Here is a 20825-nt window from a genome sequence, read left to right as displayed (position 1 = left end):
TCTATATTATTTTTTACAAACAGGATAAGTATAAGGTGTTCTAAACCTGTCCAACACTTCCTGCTAAATGGAGGAAACTTTCTTACATTTAATGCAAATACAAAAATGGAGTAATGCCTTTAAAACAATATTTGCACTTCCTTTTTGTTGATACTGTACCCCTGACCCCAATGTATTGTTCTATTGCAATTTTATAGACCCTTGGGGTGACATGTATCAAGATGTTACAATTTGCTCCAAAACACAGAGCACAATTTTCAATTTGCTCCAATTTGCACTAACAGCGTATGTATGAATCTTATTTTTACATGTAACACAGATCTCTAAGGAGCAGAGGTTCATGCCACCTAAGTTTAGCTTATTTATTTGATGCAAAGGAAAAGGAAACCTGTACCAGTTACAGGCACACATTTGGTTACTAACATTATAACATGCTACTGACTATGTGCTCCTCCTGTAATCATTCCCCAAACTTCTCACTGACAAAAGTGGAGCACAATTGCAGCACAGAACCAAAATACATTAACTCAAATATTGTGTAAAAATGACGCAATTTGAACCTGTTCTTTGAGCGATGTTTAGAACACTTCATGCATATTCTCTTAGAATTATATGAAATCATTATTATTGCCATGGTTTCTTCAATACCATTAATTTAATGATAATGGTGATGTGCTTCCCATCTCTAGTTCAAATATGCCACCTTTGTGATGACCAGTCCATTGAGAAATATACAGTACTTGCCATGAGGCATTGGCATTAAGTAGGTAAAAGAAAGGGTTCAGGCGGTTCACAGCTTACCGCAGGGGTACAAAAAACTGGTGTCCAAGCGCAATCACATTAAAAGGTTGTTTACTGAGTGCATACAGCTAGTTCTTTCTGCCACAGAAAAAACTCTTGACGCGTTTCGTCCACCAGTAGGACTTTTGACAAAGTCCTATTGGTGGACGAAACGCGTGAAGAGTTTTTTCTGTGGCAGAAAGAACTAGCTGTATGCACTCAATAAACAACCTTTTAATGTGATTGCGTGTGGACACCAGTTTTTTGTACCCCTGCGGTAAGCTGTGAACCGCCTGAACCCTTTCTTTTACCTACTATATCAATCGGTTGGAGCACGCTTCACAGCGCACCTGATCAGTATTACCTGCTTCATCAACTCGAGGATTGAACTCGGCGAGTCAAGTCAGTGAGTACTCCTGTTTTCTTGGGGGTTGCTGCTGTATATGAGATGCCGGATCTGTGAGGGCAGTGGCGGAGAGCAGTTGCGGTTAGCCGCATCAGAGTCCCACGCAGGGGACACGGGTTTTGCCTGCTTGTTCTGTCTCTCCTTACCACACTCTAGCCCCTTCCCGTTGTCAGTCTTTACTACACAGCCTCACTTGCTCACCTACATTTATTCCATGCGGTTATTGGTTAACTGATTACGAGCGCTTCAAGGAATTTATACATTGGATAACATTGTGGATTTCATGTGTGCACGATTTAGAGCATCGGTTTTCTTGGAGTTTATTCTCTGATTTTTTCTACATTGGAATTAAGTACACATTATTAGTCACAAATGTGTATACATTTCCTTTGGAGATAGTGCAATGAGTGTGTTCTATTGAAGTGCTTGCTGTCCATGGTCCTGTTTCTCGTTTTTAGTTCATGTTTATGTCCCATCTCATCAGTACCATTGCTTTTTCAGGATGCTAGAATACAGTGAGGTAACCATGCACTTCATTTACATAATTTTCCTGCTTATTTTTGTTTTATCTTGTATACAGTCTTTCACTTGAATGAACACCTGCCAGTGATACTTCCTTTTTATATTGAATGCCCATTTTTGCTAGAGGAAGCCTGATGCCTCTATTGAGGATACTGTATAGACATCAATTTCCACTGCTACCTGCCATCAGGCTGATTCTTGAGCCCCAATTACCTAGATGCCTGACTGTATGCCTGATTCCAGTGTTCGATCAGTGGCTTTCTTCAATTATGATGTGCCAGAGTTACAGTAAGTGTCCCACTAGAGCTCTCACACCCTGTGACATGCCCTTTGTGTCTATAAGTAGAATTTCTTAGTCGGCATGTGTACTAGCCATCCTACTTGTGAAGTTATGAAGGAAGATAGGTATTAATACAGTAGTGATTGTGAATGCACCAACATTGAAAAGGAAACCCAAACAAGGGTGCCTGGTGGTCAAGTATGTAGTCCTTACTCTCAAAGTGTCTAGTAGTGGCTTGTTGTATTCAACTTCCACTGCTGATTTTACAGGGGAAGTCCAGTCAGGACTGTGGTTTAGAGGGATTTTGTTAGAGCTTGATCTCCTACTTAAGCTCTCACGAGCAGAACCCTCATTACCTCTTTGTATCAGTTTGTGCATGGTTGTCCTCACCGCTATGTGTTTGTTTTAGTAATATACATAACTCTGTATCCCAGTGTACCGTAGAATATGTTGGTGCTCCACAAATAAACAATAATAATAATAATAATAATAATGTAATACTTTACGTAATTTCTTCTGCAAATCTATCAACTCCAACAAATTACTAAATTATATAGCCAGGACATTTGATCAGTTTTGTTTTGATACATACATTTAGACAGCTCATTATATGAATGTTTGTATTTTAGCATGTTCTGCACACATCACGTAAACGGCTTTCCTTGAAAAGACAAATATATAAAACGAGCTAAAAAATAATGTGTACTGCACTTAATCAAATTCTGGGTCTGTAAACCTCTGACTATACATACAGTTACGGTGACCAGATGTCCCGGTTTAGCCGGGACAGTCCCGTTTTTTAGTGAGCTGTCCCGGTGTCCCAAAAATTGTTAAAATGTCCTGGTTTAGCTGGGACAGTGCAGGTTATTAGTGAGGTGTCCTACCGGTTTGCGTGGGTAGGAGGAGAGCGGAGGTTGGAGCAGATCAGGAGGAGGATGCCGGCGGCAGAGGCGGAGCCGATCAGATAAGAACAGCTGTAGCTGGTAGGAGGAGAGCAGATTTTTTTTGGCTGCTACAGCTTTTGGGCAACAGGTGGGGCTGCAGAGCACTTCTGCTTTGAGCTGCTGCTTAGAGCTGCTCTTCTATAGGTCTCCCGGTTCCGTGTGTCTGTGTTGGTAAGTGTATGTGTGTGTTGGTAAGTGTGTGCTGGTAAGTGTGTGTATTTGTAATGCATATGTGTGTTTCATGCATTATGTGCATGTATATCTTGTATATTTAGTGTTTGTAAAAGTTGAATATAAATGTATATTTGTATATGGTATGTGTGTGTTAAACTAATGTTGCATGTTTGGTGTGTGTATATGGTGTAGTATTTGTGTGTATATATGGGGGGAGAGAGGATGGAGTGGGGGGAGAGAGGATGGAGAGGAGAGAGGATGAAGAGGGAGTGGGGATGGAGAAGCAGTGGAGGTGGGGAGAGAGGATGGAGAGGCAGTGGGGGTGGGGGGAGAGGATGGAGAGGGAGTGGGGGGAGATAGGATGGAGAGGGAGTGGGGGATGGAGTGGGAGTGGGGGTGGAGAGGATGAAGAGGGAGTGGGGGGTGGAGAGGATGAAGAGGGAGCGGGGGTGGAGAGAGGATGGAGAGGGAGTGGGGGATAGAGGATGGAGAGGGAGTGGGGGGGAGAGAGGATGGAGAGGTAGCGGGGGGGAGAGGATGGAGAGGGAGTGGGGGGGGGGAAGAGGATGGAGAGGGAGCGGGGGTGGAGAGAGGATGGAGAGGGAGTGGGGGATAGAGGATGGAGAGGGAGTGGGGGGGAGAGAGGATGGAGAGGTAGCGGGGGGGAGAGGATGGAGAGGGAGTGGGGGGGGAAGAGGATGGAGAAGGGGTGGGGAAAGAGTATGGAGTGGTGTGGGGAGAGAGGGTGGAGAGGGAGTGGGGGGAGAAAGGATGGAGAGGGAGTGGGGGAAGGATGGAGAGGGAATGAGGGGGAGAGAGTATGGAGAGAGAGTGGGGATGGAGAGGCAGTGGGGTTGGGGAGAGGATGGAGAGGGAGTGGGGGGAGAGGGAGCATGGAGAGGGAGTGGGGGGATAGAGGATGGAGAGAGAGTGGGGGAGGACGGAGAGGGAATGGGGGGGGAGAGTATGGAGAGAGTGGGGATGGAGAGGCAGTGGGGTTGAGGAGAGGATGGAGAGGGAGTGAGGGGAGAGGGAGCATGGAGAGGGAGTGGGGGGAGAGGGAGCATGGAGAGGGAGTGGGGGGAGAGAGGATGGGGGAGAGGGAGAAGAGAGATGGGGAGGAGGGAGTGGGAGGGGAGAGGATGGTGGGAGAGGGAGGAGAGAGGATGGAGAAGAGGGAGGGGAGAGGGAGTATGTGGGGAGAGGGAGAATGGATGGAGAGAGAGTGAGAGGATGCAGAGGGAATAGGGAAGGGAGATAGGATGGAGAGGGAGTGGGGGGAGAGGGAGCATGGAGAGGGAGTCGGGGGAGAGAGGATGAGGGGAGGAGAGAGGATGGGGTGAGAGGGAGGAGAGAGAATGCGGGGGAGATGGAGAAGAGAGATGGGGAGGAGGGAGAGAGAGGAGAGAGGATGGCAGGAGAGGGAGGGAGAGGATGGAGAAGAGGGAGGGGAGATGGAGGATGGGGGAGAGGGAAAAAAGCAAAAGGGGAGAGAGGATGGAGACGGAGTGGATGTGGAGAGAGAGGATGGAGAGGGAGTAGGGGGAGAGGATGGAGAGGGAGTTGGGTGGAGAGAGGATGGAGAGGGAGTGGGTTGAGAGCGGGGAGTCGGGGGAGAGAGGATGGAGGGAGTGGGGGGTGGGTGAGAGGATGCAGAGGGAGTAGGGAAGAGAGAGAGGATGGATAGGGAGTGGGGGGAGCGAGGATGGAGAGGGAGTGGGGAAGAGAGGATGGAGAGGGAGTTGGAGAGAGAGAGTGGGGATGGAGAGGCAGTGAGGTTGGGGAGAGAGGATGGAGAGGGAGTGGGAGGAGTGGGGGAATAGGACGGAGAGGGAGTGGGGAGGAGAGGATGGAGAGGGAGTTGGAGGGAGAGAGGATGGAGAGGGAGTGGGGATGTAGAGGCAGTGCGAGTGGGGAGAGAAGATGGAGACGGAGTGGGGGGAGAGGACGTAGAGGGAGTGGGGGGAGAGTGTGGAGAGGGAGTGGGGGGGAGCGGATGGGGGCGAGGAGAGAGGATGGGGGAGACGGAAGAGAGAGAATGGGGGAGAGGGAGAAGAGAGGATGGGGGGGAGAATGGGGAGAGGGAGGAGAGAGAATGGGGGGAGAGGGAGGATGGGTGGAGAGGAGGGGAGATGGGGGAGAGGGAAAAAAGCAACAACAAAAAAAGGGGTGGGGGGCGCAGTTTGATTTAATTTGTTTTATAAATATTTTTTAATGTTTCCCGGTTTTTACTTTTGAAAATCTGGTCACCCTACATACAGTATACTGTAAAATAATATCCAATATTTTGCAACAATATAATCTGTGTAATCTGTAGGGAGAAGGAGTGGCTCAGTGAGTAAAGACACTGACTGTAAACAATGACACTGAGTTTGAATCATATGTCGGCTCCTTGTGAAAATCACCTTTGTCCCCTTGCCTCAGGCACCAGAAACATAGATTGTACAGTCTGGCTGTGAATTTTTTTCCCCTATATGCTGAACTTTATGAAATAAAATTGTTATTATTATTATTTGTATGTTAGCTAACAAAAAAAAAAAAAGCAAACCCATTTTGAAATTCATGCAGGGAAAAATTGTACCATGTGAGGTACTGTAGTAGCAAACGCTTGCAGCACCTCAGCCCTTCCCCCCCCCTCCCTTTTCCCCTATCTCTCCAGAAGAGTTCAGCTGAGCCAGTGGAAAGGGGCTGCAGTGGTGTCAGCCTTGTGTATGGCTGGCTTGCTGTATTGTGCTTTCACAGCAAATGTTGACATGTGACATATAAGAAAATATTCCCCTGCATCATTCTATGTGACTGATCTCTTGTTGGCAGCAAGCATTAGTAATTCGGAAACGGGTGGTAGTAGTTTTTTTGGGAGCTGTGCAGAGAGATCTGTGCAAGACTGAGTTGGCAACGTTCCAAACATGGTCGCTGCTCACGCGTCCCATTCCTCCTCTGCAGAATGGATTGCCTGCTTAGATAAAAGGTACCGACCCTCACCTGTATAATACGGAGTGCTTTTGTGTGTGACAGGCGTGTTGTATGGCTGGTCTCTGTGTATGCTAATTTCAACAGCATGCGGCTGAGGACACACAGAAAGGCGAGGAGAGAACCTTTCTGTACATTTATTTATAAAATGTTTTACCGGGAAGTAATACATTGAGAGTTACCTCTCGTTTTCAAGTATGTCCTGGGCATAGAGATAAGATGACAAATAATACATGGTTACAAATATAGTTACATAAGTGAACAGGGTATACATTATATACAAGACATTGCATGCATAGTTAGAGATAATATATATTATAGGTGTATGTAACAGTATGCATGCATTGCATGGGTGTTTTAATTGGAATGGGATTTGGTCGGATGCACAGTAAATGAATGCAGGTGAAAATGGGGATAACCCGTGTTGATAATGTGCCTGATCCTTTCCTTCTGGTTTTTATTTTGTCCTTGTATTGTTATTCCCGGGAATAAAGTCTGCATTGAAGATGCTGGGGGAGGGGATGAATCAATAAACTCTGTGTGTGCCCATTAGGCATATATACAAAATCGCCAGGGAAAAGCATGAGCATTATTTATTTCCGCTTGTGCTTAGAACTGCAGTAGTTGACTGTAGCTAAAGGTCTGCTGCCCATTTTGAAACAATGGTTGTGACAGGCTGATTAATATACATATTGTTTGCGTGTGCTAATTAGGATTTCATATAATATTTGGCTCAAAATCAATACAGATAACCATATCAAGCATGAGTTTAATGGGAAGCAGGTGCACTTTCACTGTAAAGTCAGGCATTACCTGCCAACCCCTGGCTCAGTCAGTTACTGTTAGCTGCCAATAATAAATCAGTGTGTGGAGAAGTGTATTTTACACTGCAGCTATGTTAATGAGCATTTGTAAAAAAAAAAACCTCTTGATAGTATTTTTTTGCAGGGAGAAAGTGAATCCAATTGAGGTTAAAAATTAATTTTCTTTACAGTGATAAATGTATAATAAATCAGATAAACTTATCAAAAAGTACTGCAGAACAATATACAATTTGCACAAGAAAATTTACAAATGCTTGGCTGCAATAGATTCACATTCTAAATAATTAGAAATAAATGGTTAAGTACAGTGCACCTGTAGTGTAGAGTTAAGGGCAGCACTGATTATTTAATATTACCTTTTTAAGCATGGGGATAAGAAATATACTGGTCATGTGTGCATCTGCAGCCCCATGTGTAGAAACTCAATACAATATGTAAATACTATCCTAAAATATATCATGATCTTGAATGTGAGAATTTCATATGCTCTGAATATATTTTAAGATCTACACAGGAGCGCAGCTCTCATCGGATATGGGGTTCCTTCCAATACATCTGATCTCAGACACACTATTAGAGAGGGTTGGGGTTTCTTCCATTACATCTGATCTCAGATGCACTATTAGAGAGGGTTGAGGTTCCTTTCAATGCATCTGATCTCAGATGCACTATTAGAGAGGGTTGGGGTTGCGCAGAATTTCACATTACAGTGATAGGGTTCCTAAACAACAAAAAAAAGTTGAATACCCCTGCTGCTATTGATTTATAGGGATTGCAAAATTGTCTGCATCTCTGCACTGTCGGTGTCCAATGTTATAATGACATTAAAGCTGACACATTTGGAATAGAAAGGGATAGCCAAACCCTATTTAAAATGTTCAGGCAAGCTCTGTTTGATGAGCTCCTATTAACCCATTTACTTGCTTCTTTCAGCCATTAGCTCTCTCTTGCGAGATTTGTTCTCTGGCTCTGTGAACCTGCTAATTTTATGGGTTAAAAGGGAAAAGAATGCACATTATTTTTTGGAGAACTTTGATTATAAGTGTGTTTCCAAATAGTTTTTGGAAGAAATATCTGCTTTAACTATAAAAACGTTGCTAAAGACAATACAATAGCTCACTGTCCGCTACAAGTTTAAAAAACTTATAGGTGTAATTATAATTATAAGGCTAACAACTTTCATCCATTATTGACATAGAAAGATACACATGTTAATCTCATAGCAATAAACTGCTGCAGCATTTTAATCCACCTTTCCTAACCAGCCATGTGTACTATATGAAGCTTGTTTCATTTGTTTCTTACATTTGGCTCTAACTTAGGTGCAAAGTCTAATGCTACCTGAGATCTGGCACATTTATATGACACAAAGAGAAAGGTAAACGGCACCAGTTATAGCAATATTGCGTTGAATATCTCATACTTAACTCCTCCTATAACCACTCCCTATAATGCTCATTGGCACAAGAGGCGCAAAGTTGGAGCAATGTAATAATAATAACTTTATTTATTTCTCCAAATGGGACTCAAAGGACTTATGATACATTGACGCAAAATAACATGCAGCCAAACTGACTCAATTTGCACCTGGTTTTGGAGCAATGATACAATTTGTGAAACTTGATACATAATCCTAGATGGGAGATATTCATTAAACAGCAACCGTTCTGATTAAGGCACTATCACAAATACCATTGAAGTCAAAGGTAGATTCTGTGGGATAGCGGCACTATTGAAGTTTAATAAGTAACCCCCTGTCTCATTTTCCTCTGCACCCCTCCATATTACTGTGCTTCAAATTTTATGTTAACAATTAAAGTAATAATTACTGCTATATGGCATGAAGTCCCTCTAAGTATTCATGTTGGACTCATGTCTACTTGTGGTTGAATTTCTGTATGCTAGGACTTGTCTTGATTTTCTACCAACATTCCCCCCTTTTCCTTTTATGATATTGAAGGGGTTAGTGAGGAATTTGTGGCCATATGAAATTAGGTCGGCACTGTATTGAAATTCCAATGCTGGTATGAACATAACAAGTGGGCTTATCTTACATTATTTTCAATGCTATATTGTTCTCTTAATAAAATTAAATCTATATATTTCAGTAATTATATTTACAGTACGGAAGAGTTTCAAGGTTACTCACTATTTTTTGACCAGCAGGTACGTCTCCAAGTTATTTAATGCATATACTGGAATGCTGTCCACGAAATAAGGTGGTCATTTATCAAAATCTCCAGCAAAACTGGAGTAAAAATACTGCAACACTTTAATACATAAATCCCCAAAGTCTTAATAATCTCTGAGTAGACTTTAACAAGAATCATGAAGCAAAAGAAAACTGAAATAAACATCCAATAGATATATAAAAATATAGATACATTTTAAATTCATATACATTGAATGAAGGTACTATTGCTGCAATCAGAGGTATTTTGTGAGTCCAAGGCAAGTTCAACCAACTGCACCCCCCAATTTATAGAATCATCTCTCTCTCTTTCCCCCTCTCCCGCTTGTCCCTTCTCGCTCTCCTGCATGCTCTGTCTCTCATTTCCCTCTCTCATTTAGTTAAAAGCGGTCATGATAATAATATATGAAGTAGTATACTACCGTTAATGTCATAGCAACATACACAAACAGATCACCCTCCCTGCACATCACACACACATCCCCCCGCACTCGCATCCCCCCATTACCCCCCTGAATCTCACATCACCCCCTGCACATCCCCCCTCCCCCTCATATCAACCCCCTTCACATCACCCTCCCTCCCTGCACATCACATCACCCTCCCTCCCTGCACCTCACATCACCCTCCCCCCTGCACCTCACATCACCCTCCCCCTTGCAATTCACACCACCTCCCCCTGTGCAATTCACATCACCTCTGCCCCCTTATACCTCACATCACCTCCCCCCCTTGCACCTCGCATCACCCCCCTGCACCTCACATCACCCCCCGCACCTCACATCACCCCCCGCACCTCACATCACCTCCCCCCTGCACCTCACATCACCTCCCCCCTTGTACTTCACATCACCCCCATTGTACTTCATTTCACCTCCTCCCCTTGTACCTCACATCATCTCCCCCCTTGTACCTCACATCACCTCCTCCCCTTGTACCTTACATCACCCCCCTTGTACCTCACATCACCTCCCCCCTTGTACCTCACATCACCTCGCCCCCCTTGTACCTTACATCACCCCCTTGTACCTCACATCACCTCCCCCCCTTGTACTTCACATCACCCTACCCCTGTACCTCACATCACCCTGCCCCCTTTGTACCTCACATCACCCTCCCACCCCCTTGTACCTCACATCTCCCTCCCCCTTGTACCTCACATCACCCCCACTTTGTACCTCACACCCCCCCCATGTACTTCACATCACCCCCCCCCCTTGTACCTCACATCACCCTCCCCCCTGTACCCCACATCACCCTCCCACCCCCTTGTACCTCACATCACCTCCTCCCCCTTGTACCTCACATCACCTTCCCCCCTGTACCTCACATCACCCTCCCACCCCCTTGTACCACACATCTCCCTTCCCCTTGTACCTCACATCACCCTCACTTTGTACCTCACATCCCCCCCCTTGTACCTCACATCACCCTCCCACCCCCATGTACCTCACATCACCCTCCCACCCCCTTGTACCTCACATAACCCCCCCTTTGTACCTCACATCACCTCCCCCCTTGTACTTCACATCACCCCCCCTGTACTTCACATCACCAACCCCCTGCACCTCACATCACCTTCCCCCTCTACCTCACATCACCTTCCCCCTCTTGTACTTCACATCACCTCCTCCCCTGCACATCGCGCACGTGCGCCTTCAGTGCAGTGCCTACAAGCCGCCGAACTTCCGGAGCGGGGGTGGGGATTACACGGGGGGTCGCAACAACAGCAGAGATAGGCGCCTGCTGCAGGGAGGTGAGGAAATCTGGGGCCCAGCAACCAAACAAGGAGCAGGCGGTGCTGGGGCCTGACCAACTGTCAGCTCCGACCGGGCCCCCCGTAGCCTCTGGGCCCGGTACAATTGTCCTGGCTCTCCCCCCCTATCGGCAGCCCTGCCCATAGCTCAAGCAGTCATAATTTTGTAACAATTACATAGGTTGTAAGTTTGATTGATATCGTATACCTTGATATCTGCCGAAGGGCAGCCAAAGGGTGTCGCCGTTTGGTAATGTTACAGCTGCTCTATTACATTCTGAAACTCACCGACCCTCTCATTATCTGTAACCAATACTTCACCTTACCCTGCCTTATAGATTGTAAGCTCCTTGAGGCAGGACCTCTTCTAACACATTGCAGGCCTATCCTACCTCTTCTAACACCATTTTAATCTTGTCTATAAATGTTACTTATGCCTATAATCTTATCTCTAACTGTCCATGAAATGTCTGTAAATTGAATGTAAAAGCTTTATTAAATTAATGTTATCATGTATTGTCATCATATCTGTGTATCCAGGACATACTTGAAAACGATAGTTAACTCTCAGTGTACTACTTCCTCCTGGTAAAACATTTTTATAAATAAAATAAATAAATATACCAGTGCAGTGTTGTAAGACGTTTGTGAGGTGACTTTGGAAGTTTTATGTGCAACGTTACAGTTGTTTTTCCTTTTGTCATCTGAGATAATCACTGTAGCCATATGGTATTTCTTTTTGGAAACTTCCAAACTGATCGGAGCCTGTGATAAGGTGATACCATTTTCTAGCTACTCCATATTCAGTCATTTCAAATATAATTTCAGATGTGTAGTTACATTCATGATTTTGTACAAAATGTAATTTACACAAATCAGATCCCACCTGAAATTGCGATGTTCAAAATGTTTCAATAGTTGTTGGGCTCGGCACAGTGGCGTAGCTAGAAATGAGCGGGCTCCTGGGCAAACATTTTTTTCATTAAAAACCAACGTATTCTGTAGATTCAAAATTAAATATACCGCACACATATGAATATAGATTAAATGTAAAATATAGGTTACTTATCTATATGCCCGGGATATCTAGGCCCGGGCCTAATGGAAAATCCACCACTGGAAAAGCTATTGAATCTCATTGTGGATGCGTACAGAGAGGTTCCCACCCTCTACTTTACGGTAAAGTAGTGGGTGGGAACCTCTCTGCACCCATCCACAATGAGATACAATAGCTTTTTTCCCCCTCAAATACTAATTGGCTTTTTCCTCCAAAGTTGTGTAAAATTCACTATACACTTTAAATAAATCAGCATAGTAATATAAGATAATACTGACTGCAATGTTTTTCTCCCTCATCATCCCTTTTCAGCTCTCCTTCTCATCACCATCATCATCAGATCTCCCCCAGTCCCCCTCATCATCATTAGATCTCCCCAAGTCCCCATCATCAGATCTCCCCCAGTCCCTCTCATCATCATCATCATCATCATCATCAGATTTCCCCCAGTCCCCCTCATCATCATCATCATCAGATCTCTCCCAGTTCCCTTCATGATTATCTGATCTCCCCCAGTCCCACTCATCATCGGATGTCCCCCAGTCCCCCTCATCACTATCATCAGATGTCCCCAGCATCATCATCATCATCATCAGATGTCCCCCAGTCCCCCTCGTCATTATCAGATGTCCCCCAGTCCCCCTCATCAGAGCTCCCCCATGCCTACCTGTGGTTATTGAGACAGGTGGAGGGAGATGGCATGTGGCGGCGGGCCCCCGGTGTTAAATGATAAGCATGCCGGTAGAAGAATCAGCATCAGAGGCAGGGCAGGGCAGGGCAGGCCAGCACATGGTGAGCAGTGTGCTCTAGCAGCAGACACCAGAAGTAAGAAAGACTTCAGGGTCAGACTGCTAGAGGGCGCTCCTCCCCTGCCGTCCTGCTCTGCCGCAGCCTCCAGTGATGATTCTTCTACCGGCCTGCTTATCCTTTAACACTGGGGCCCGCCGCCGCCACCTACCATCTCCCTCTGCCTGTCTCTACAAGGGAAGGGAGAACGGGCCCCCTGGGATTTGCCAGGCAATACATAGCTATGCCCGTGGCTTGGAATTAGGAGGTCATGGGCAAAATAAATACCTTTTTATTTCCAACAAGACTAATAACTTTGTTTTTACTTTAAGAGTTGTGATATACAGATGAATGAATAAACTGAATCTGTAAAGCATCAAAATCTACTTTTTAATTTAAATACTTCCAATAATGTCTAAATAATTGGGTGTTATGCACTTGATAGGGCTCATAATATCCCTATGCCTCCTAAATTTTCACACTCCATATCAACACATTGTGGGGACTTTTAGGCTGGTGGTAAAAAGCAGTTAAGTATTTGCTTGGCCCAGAAGGTCCCCTGGAACTGCAGGAAGCACCAACCACATTGTATCCAATGCTTTCAAAGCAAGTTTCTGCTAAACCAGTAGACCTCTCATTGATCTTTCCTTTTGAAGTATAGATTTTTTGGTAATTTCCTGTTATCCGGAGCCATTTCCTGTTATCCGGAGCCATTTCCTGTTATCTGGAGCCATATTCAAAACAACTTATTTATTTAAAAACGTATTTATTATTTCATTAAAAACAAAGTAACAACTTATTTATTTTGGAGGCCAAAAACCTTTAATTGCTTTCAACAGTGACTCAAAGACATCCTCGTCTATATATGACTCTATATGACTCTAAATGATGACGTGCTGTTCCTCGTTGTTGTTTGTTGCGCCACTGTGTATTAGGAGGAGGTGGGGAGGGGCAGTTACTGGTGTTAGGGTGGCAGTTATCTCTGTGTGTAAGGAGGTGGGGAGGGGCAGTTATCTCTCTGTATTAGGAGGGAGGGGCAGTTATCTGTATTAGGAGGGTTTGAGGAGGTGGGGATGGGCATTTTACTGGTTGGAGGGCATTAGGGGGAGTTGAGTGGAGGGGGTGCTAGATTTAATATGGGTACTTTCCGGATAACAGGAAATGGCTCTGGATAACAGGAAAGTACCGATTTTTTTTTTGGAAGCTTGCGACACCTTTTACTGGACCAACAATAGAGTTCTTCATAGACGAAATGAATGAAGTAGACAACAATGATTTTTCGAAGGCTCTGTATACTATGTGATCTGTGACACGGTGCTGAGTTCAATTCCATTGGAATTCTAGGTGCCTTCACCAGAAACCATCACCGATTATCATAGGCACTTTTTAATAACAAAATGGTTTTTTAACTCCACTTAAAATGGTAAATAATGATGTTCCTGTCTTTTTGAAGGAGTAGTATTTGTACCGCTTTTGTATCACCATTTTATACTGGATCATGAAGGACGTTGTGTGAAAAGAGATGGGAGAACCTCCCTATCAGCATCCCCCGTTATTACATACCTCAGAATTCCCAGTAAAACACTGTATTTAATGTTTGATGTTGATGGCAAGAGGAGCATTGCACCCCAAGGCTGCGTCCATGGTATGGACGACCGCGCGGACGTGTCCGCACACTGTGTGATCAGACTGCCTCAAGGCAGTGATCGCGTCCATGTGGCGTGCGGGCGCGTGCGTGTGGAGGCAGGAGGGGGCTTAAAACTGGGGGGGAGTTAAAACTGATTTCTCGCGCGATAGGGTGGTCACATGAGCCGTTCGCCCAATGAGGGCAAACCAGCTCCGCGACATCACTGGGAATGCCTCCAGGAACGCCCCCACGGCCCGAGTACTATGGCCAGGGAAATCACTCGCTTTCCCTCAGCCTCCGCACGACTGCACTCTCTATGGACGCAGCCTTAGAAAGCAGATTACAATTTCCTTTTCTACCATATATATATATAGCCTGCAGAGCCTATGTGTTAGGTTTGTGTGACAACAGGAAGAGATCACAGGACAAACCTGAGCTTCCTGATGTCCTGTTGTGATCCTGGTGAGATCTAAAACTCATTAAATATGAATAGACTTATATCACGTGCACAGATATTCTTCCAGAAAGGTTCAGCGCGTCGCATGTTTCTGGTATGGCAACAACATTGTGTTTCTCTTGTGTAAACACATTCTAACAGCTTTACACAAGAACCACATTATGCCAACGTAAGTCCGATGTTTTAGCAGCACGGATAATTAGTGGTGCAAGGTGATCACTAATCAGACAATCTTCAATATGGAATTTGAAATTCTTCTGGATGAGAATTGCTTCCTCCCCTTGTACATTTTAATTTGGTGCTGTAATATCATTATTTTATTAGGATAAAGCCTACGAGTGTAGAGTGAAAGAATATACTTCTATCTCCTCGCTGCCTATAAATGCTTCCCCAGCACATTGTTTTCCTGCTTGCATTGCAGTTTTGACATTGCCACCTCCCTCACTTCCTTCTCTAGTACCTGCCTATACCTGTGCACACATTACTTAAACCAGGGGTGGCAAAACTCAGTCCTCAAGAGCCACCAACAGGCCACGTTTTAAGGACATCCCTGCTTCAGCACAGGTGACCATCAAAATGACTGAGCCACTGATTGAGTCACCTGTGCTGAAGCAGTGATATCCTGAAAACTTGACCTTTTAGTCTTATCATTAAAACCTTTGCCTTGAGGAGTGAGTTTGACCTCCCCTGATCTATACCATTAAGTCTACAGATACTGTTGCAAGTTAGGGCCAAACCCTCATCCTGAATAAACTTACTTCCTTGTCAATGTCTGCATACTTTGCAATACAAATGCACACATAAATAACACGTGTCTTTATACTGTAGTATCACTAGTCCAATTCTGTAAAGCATGATATTCACAGAATTTCTTTCTCCTGGTAAAGGGGAGCGCTGGTTGCTCACATGGAATGGTATACTGTATGTGAAAAGAATAAACGGGGTGTGTGTGTGAAGAGCACACAAAATAGATCCCCACTAGGGCGCACCACAGACCTGAGTAGTATTAAATCATGGTCCTAGAGTGCGCAGACATACAACATATAAAAGTTTATTAAATAACTACATAAATAACTTTAAAACCATGAAGCTCCTAGTGCCTCTCGAGTGCTAGATAAGCTAGATCAACAGATGTATGTCAGATGAGGAAAATGATATAACTGTAACTCATTCAGTTTCGCCCTTCCCAAAGAAAACTCCTCTTGAAAGAATCATTGGGTAAGGTATTAATATACCTGTGATTGAACCCTGAGTTGATAAGAGGAGATATTTCTAAGGTGTAATGCTTAGTATAGAATTACCTGCTAAACACCTATACGTATTGGTATGCAGGGTTAATGTCAAGGGGGAATCATGGCTGATATAGTGATGATTTAAACAGTCATGGTATATAGTTATACCTAGTTATATCTACATAGATGATAATGAAACGGCTGGCCTTCATAGACGTAGTACTGAGTGTCAAAGGTATAGAACGCGAGCCTGGTGACTTATTGGCATGGTATATTGCAATAACCAGTGTTGCTGTATATACATACGAGTAATAGCCATAAATGGGTAGAGTGATCCTATGTAAGTGTAGTGATGGTAGAGATATCGGTATTTTTAGATGTAAACTAATCGTCCTCTATGATAGGATACACATATAGCAGTAAACAGTAATACCGAGTCCGATGCTGGAATATACAGCTCTCAATGGTAAACCTCTGATTCAAATTCCCTACATGTCTATTCCCATCTAAGGTGGTATATCAGATCATTACAGGTTTCATCTAGTTGCTCCGTGTGTCCGGGATCATAAGTTTACCCTATTAACTCTTACACTCTGTATTCCGCAGTGCTACAACATATATACCATCATTATTATACACGAACACCAAACACTTGCTGGCATTTCAGTCTGCCTTATTTCATGATAACAAACAGCCGACAGGGTCCCAGAACACACTGTCTATCAGGGACTCTATACGCAGAGTAACAAAAGTTCATTATATAACGCCACTACAAAGGATCCAGAACATGCAGACAATTAAGTCTTCAGCTGTACTATCTATACTGGCACCTGCCATGTAAAGCCCCTATATCCAACAATAAAGTATAGCGCTATAGTGTGAATTACGAAATAGCCATTGACAACTTGTAGTTACTTATAGCGGTATCCTATATACTTACCTGTACACATTTGTGGAATTTTGACAGCGTGCCACCGCGCAGACACTCCATTTGGGAGCATATTCGGCCGCACTTATAATATTCAGTGTCTATAGCCACAGCACATCTTCGCTCTGCAGAATACAGAGTGTAAGAGTTAATAGGGTAAACTTATGATCCCGGACACACGGAGCAACTAGATGAAACCTGTAATGATCTGATATACCACCTTAGATGGGAATAGACATGTAGGGAATTTGAATCAGAGGTTTACCATTGAGAGCTGTATATTCCAGCATCGGACTCGGTATTACTGTTTACTGCTATATGTGTATCCTATCATAGAGGACGATTAGTTTACATCTAAAAATACCGATATCTCTACCATCACTACACTTACATAGGATCACTCTACCCATTTATGGCTATTACTCGTATGTATATACAGCAACACTGGTTATTGCAATATACCATGCCAATAAGTCACCAGGCTCGCGTTCTATACCTTTGACACTCAGTACTACGTCTATGAAGGCCAGCCGTTTCATTATCATCTATGTAGATATACCTAGGTATAACTATATACCATGACTGTTTAAATCATCACTACATCAGCCATGATTCCCCATTGACATTAACCCTGCATACCAATACGTATAGGTGTTTAGCAGGTAATTCTATACTAAGCATTACACCTTAGAAATATCTCCTCTTATCAACTCAGGGTTCAATCACAGGTATATTAATACCTTACCCAATGATTCTTTCAAGCGGAGTTTTCTTTGGGAAGGGCGAAGCTGAATGAGTTACAGTTATATCATTTTCCTTATCTGACATACATCTGTTGATCTAGCTTATCTAACACTCGAGAGGCACTAGGAGCTTCATGGTTTTAAAGTTATTTATGTAGTTATTTAATAAACTTTTATATGTTGTATGTCTGCGCACTCTAGGACCATGATTTAATACAACTCAGGTCTGTGGTGCGCCCTAGTGGGGATCTATTTTGTGTGCTCTTCACACACACACCCCGTTTGTTCTTTTCACATACAGTATACCATTCCATGTGAGCAACCAGCGCTCCCCTTTACCAGGAGAAAGAAATTCTTCACCCCCCCCCCCCCCCCGTTTGTTCATGTACCTATCCCTGGCAGCACGTGACCTCATTCATTCATTTTAGGGGTTTGAGCGAGGTACCACAATCTCTACTATATGTGAAAAGAGAAAGGAAAAAAAATGCAATAGTATAGCCAATTTAAATAAAAAGGCCCTCTCCGTAATATAGCAATGGTTTCACTCACAAACTAGACGAATATAAAGCGTGAAACAGAGATTCTTCTCTCTCTGATAGGAGCCCTTTAAGAATCCTCACACATGGAGTTGTAGGTGGGTCAATGTTCCTTAATCCCTCAGATGATGATCCCCCGAAAATAAAAGGTAGAGAGAATCCCAATAGTATAATATTGCCACAATAGCAGATTGTATTGAAAGTATATGTTATATCACTCACATTTGAAAAGAGTAAAAGTACAGTGGAGAGAACCAACTGGGTGATGCCGCTCGTGTATCGGGTCACAGCGCCGCATCACTTCCTCATGTGTCACTACCGGTGACGTCTCAACCTCTGGCGGAAGTGTCCTCTATGGTTACTGCGGTGCCCTCAGTTCCCAGCTCTACACGTCTTGCGTCTCACTCTCTCTGGTCCTCCCACAGCTTCTCTGATCCGATTCAACGCGTCAGTCGATTCCTCAGGAAGCTAATGTGAAACGCGTTGAATCGGATCAGAGAAGCTGTGGGAGGACCAGGGAGAGTGAGACGCAAGACGTGTAGAGCTAGGAACTGAGGGCACCGCAGTAATCATAGAGGACACTTCCGCCAGAGGTTGAGACGTCACCGGTAGTGACACATGAGGAAGTGATGCGGCGCTGTGACCCGATACACGAGCGGCATCACCCAGTTGGTTCTCTCCACTGTACTTTTACTCTTTTCAAATGTGAGTGATATAACATATACTTTCAATACAATCTGCTATTGTGGCAATATTATACTATTGGGATTCTCTCTACCTTTTATTTTCGGGGGATCATCATCTGAGGGATTAAGGAACATTGACCCACCTACAACTCCATGTGTGAGGATTCTTAAAGGGCTCCTATCAGAGAGAGAAGAATCTCTGATTCACGCTTTATATTCGTTTAGTTTGTGAGTGAAACCATTGCTATATTACAGATAGGGCCTTTTTATTTAAATTGGCTATACTATTGCATTTTTTTCTCTTTTCACATATACCATTCCATGTGAGCAACCAGCGCTCCCCTTTACCAGGAGAAAGAAATTCTACAACCATTGGACCTTCGAACAGTTCAATCTAAGGATGTTGAGCAGATTTTTCATTATTATTGTATTATTGGGTTTAGGTCATTTATTTTATCACTTATATATAGATTATTTATTATTTCACTATTAATTGGTGTTTATAATATATTTTTTATTGTTAGTTATATGCACATTAGGTCACATTAATTCACTATTGATAGGTGTTTATTATTAAATGTGTGCACATTTTCACATTATTATATAGAAGCGCCTGGTCCCGTCCCCCCCCCTTTTTTTTCTTATTCACAGAATTATCTGAATAATAATAATAATAATAATAATAGTAATAATATAAGTATGTATACATAAATCTTTACAGAGGATAAACAGTTGTTGATGAAAGGAATCTAGAAATGTAAAAGTGCTGAACCTTAAACTTTTTCTTTCAGAAAAACATAGTAAATTAAAGGAAATCAATTGTGTTTCTTTTGTTTTAAATTCTTTCACTATTGCAATTTAATTTATTTGGTAAATTCTGTTTGTCTGTAGCACCAATTCATTATATCCTATGAGAATAAGTCTGTCATGTTTTATAGTCCTGAAAAACTCTGACCATACAAATTGGTAGTGCCGTGCCATCCCTCATAAACCACGAAGAGTATCAAATAGACCCAGGCTACAATAAATGAATAATATGATATATTTTCATGTTAGCCACAAAAAATGTTTGCTTCATAGAGTTGCTTAATTTGGTACTGTAGGATGTTGAGGACCTCTAGTGTTGGCAACAGTATAGTGTACATAATATTAAACAACAAACAGTGTATGTATATATTAGCTGTACCCAGCATAACATACACCGATCTAGGAAATCTGAAAGGCTATTAATTAAACATTACTCTTTTTTTCACCCTTCCCTGCAACGCCTTGTTGTCTCATCCCCTCTTCCCACCTTAGGCCTCGTCCAGGCTTACCGCTGGTGTGCTGAGGCGCGCTGAGGCTCAGGGAAAGCGGGTGCTTTCCCTGGCCTTGCGGTTGCTTGCCCGGCGTGCCGTCAGGGGGCGTGCCAGCGGCGTCACGGAGCTGGTTCGCCCTCATTGGGCGAACCGCTCACGTGACCGGCCTGTCGCGCCGGCAAGAGGGGGAATTTAAACATTCCCTAAGACCAACGCTTCCGCGCGCTTGGGGAAGCGTAGGTGAGCCCCTACTAAAGCCGCTCTAATTGCGGCTGTAGGGGCTCAGTGCTGAGCGGGAGCGCGCGTCAGCATACTTCAGCAAGCAAGCGGTAAACATGGCCGAGGCCTTACTCTCTCCTCCATCATACCCTGCTCCTTTTTGCACCATCTGCCTTGCTGTATCTGCTCCTCTCTGTGTACACTAAACTTCCTCCTCTCCTACTCATCTCATCTGTCTCCTCCTCTCCTTGCTGTTTCTCTGTTTCCTCCTCCTACATACCTTGCCGTCTTTCCTCCTCTCTTTGCACTTTGCTCTCTATTCCCTCCTCGTCATCCCTCTGTCTCCTCTCCTTGCTGTCCCTCTCCTCTCCTCCTTGCTGTCTCTCCTCCCCTCCCTCCTCCATCATGC

The 20825-nt window shown here is 43.9% G+C and overlaps 1 protein-coding gene across 5 annotated transcripts in view; it reads left to right on the top strand.

The window, feature by feature from the left end:
- Positions 1–5765: 5765 nt before the first annotated feature.
- Positions 5766–20825, top strand: part of RAPGEF4 (Rap guanine nucleotide exchange factor 4) — a 206554-nt gene continuing 191494 nt past the window's right edge. For all 5 annotated transcript variants that reach the window (XM_075609051.1, XM_075609052.1, XM_075609053.1 and 2 more), the window contains exon 1: positions 5766–6074. In XM_075609051.1, the coding sequence (XP_075465166.1) occupies positions 6013–6074 (62 nt within the window). In that variant the 5' untranslated portion in view covers positions 5766–6012. The remainder of the gene's footprint in view (positions 6075–20825) is intronic.

This window comes from Ascaphus truei, chromosome 7 (assembly GCF_040206685.1).
Source record: "Ascaphus truei isolate aAscTru1 chromosome 7, aAscTru1.hap1, whole genome shotgun sequence".
Classification (NCBI taxonomy): domain Eukaryota; kingdom Metazoa; phylum Chordata; class Amphibia; order Anura; family Ascaphidae; genus Ascaphus; species Ascaphus truei.
The sequence above is the reverse complement of the archived record's forward strand: the minus strand, read 5'-3'. Positions and strand labels throughout refer to the sequence as shown.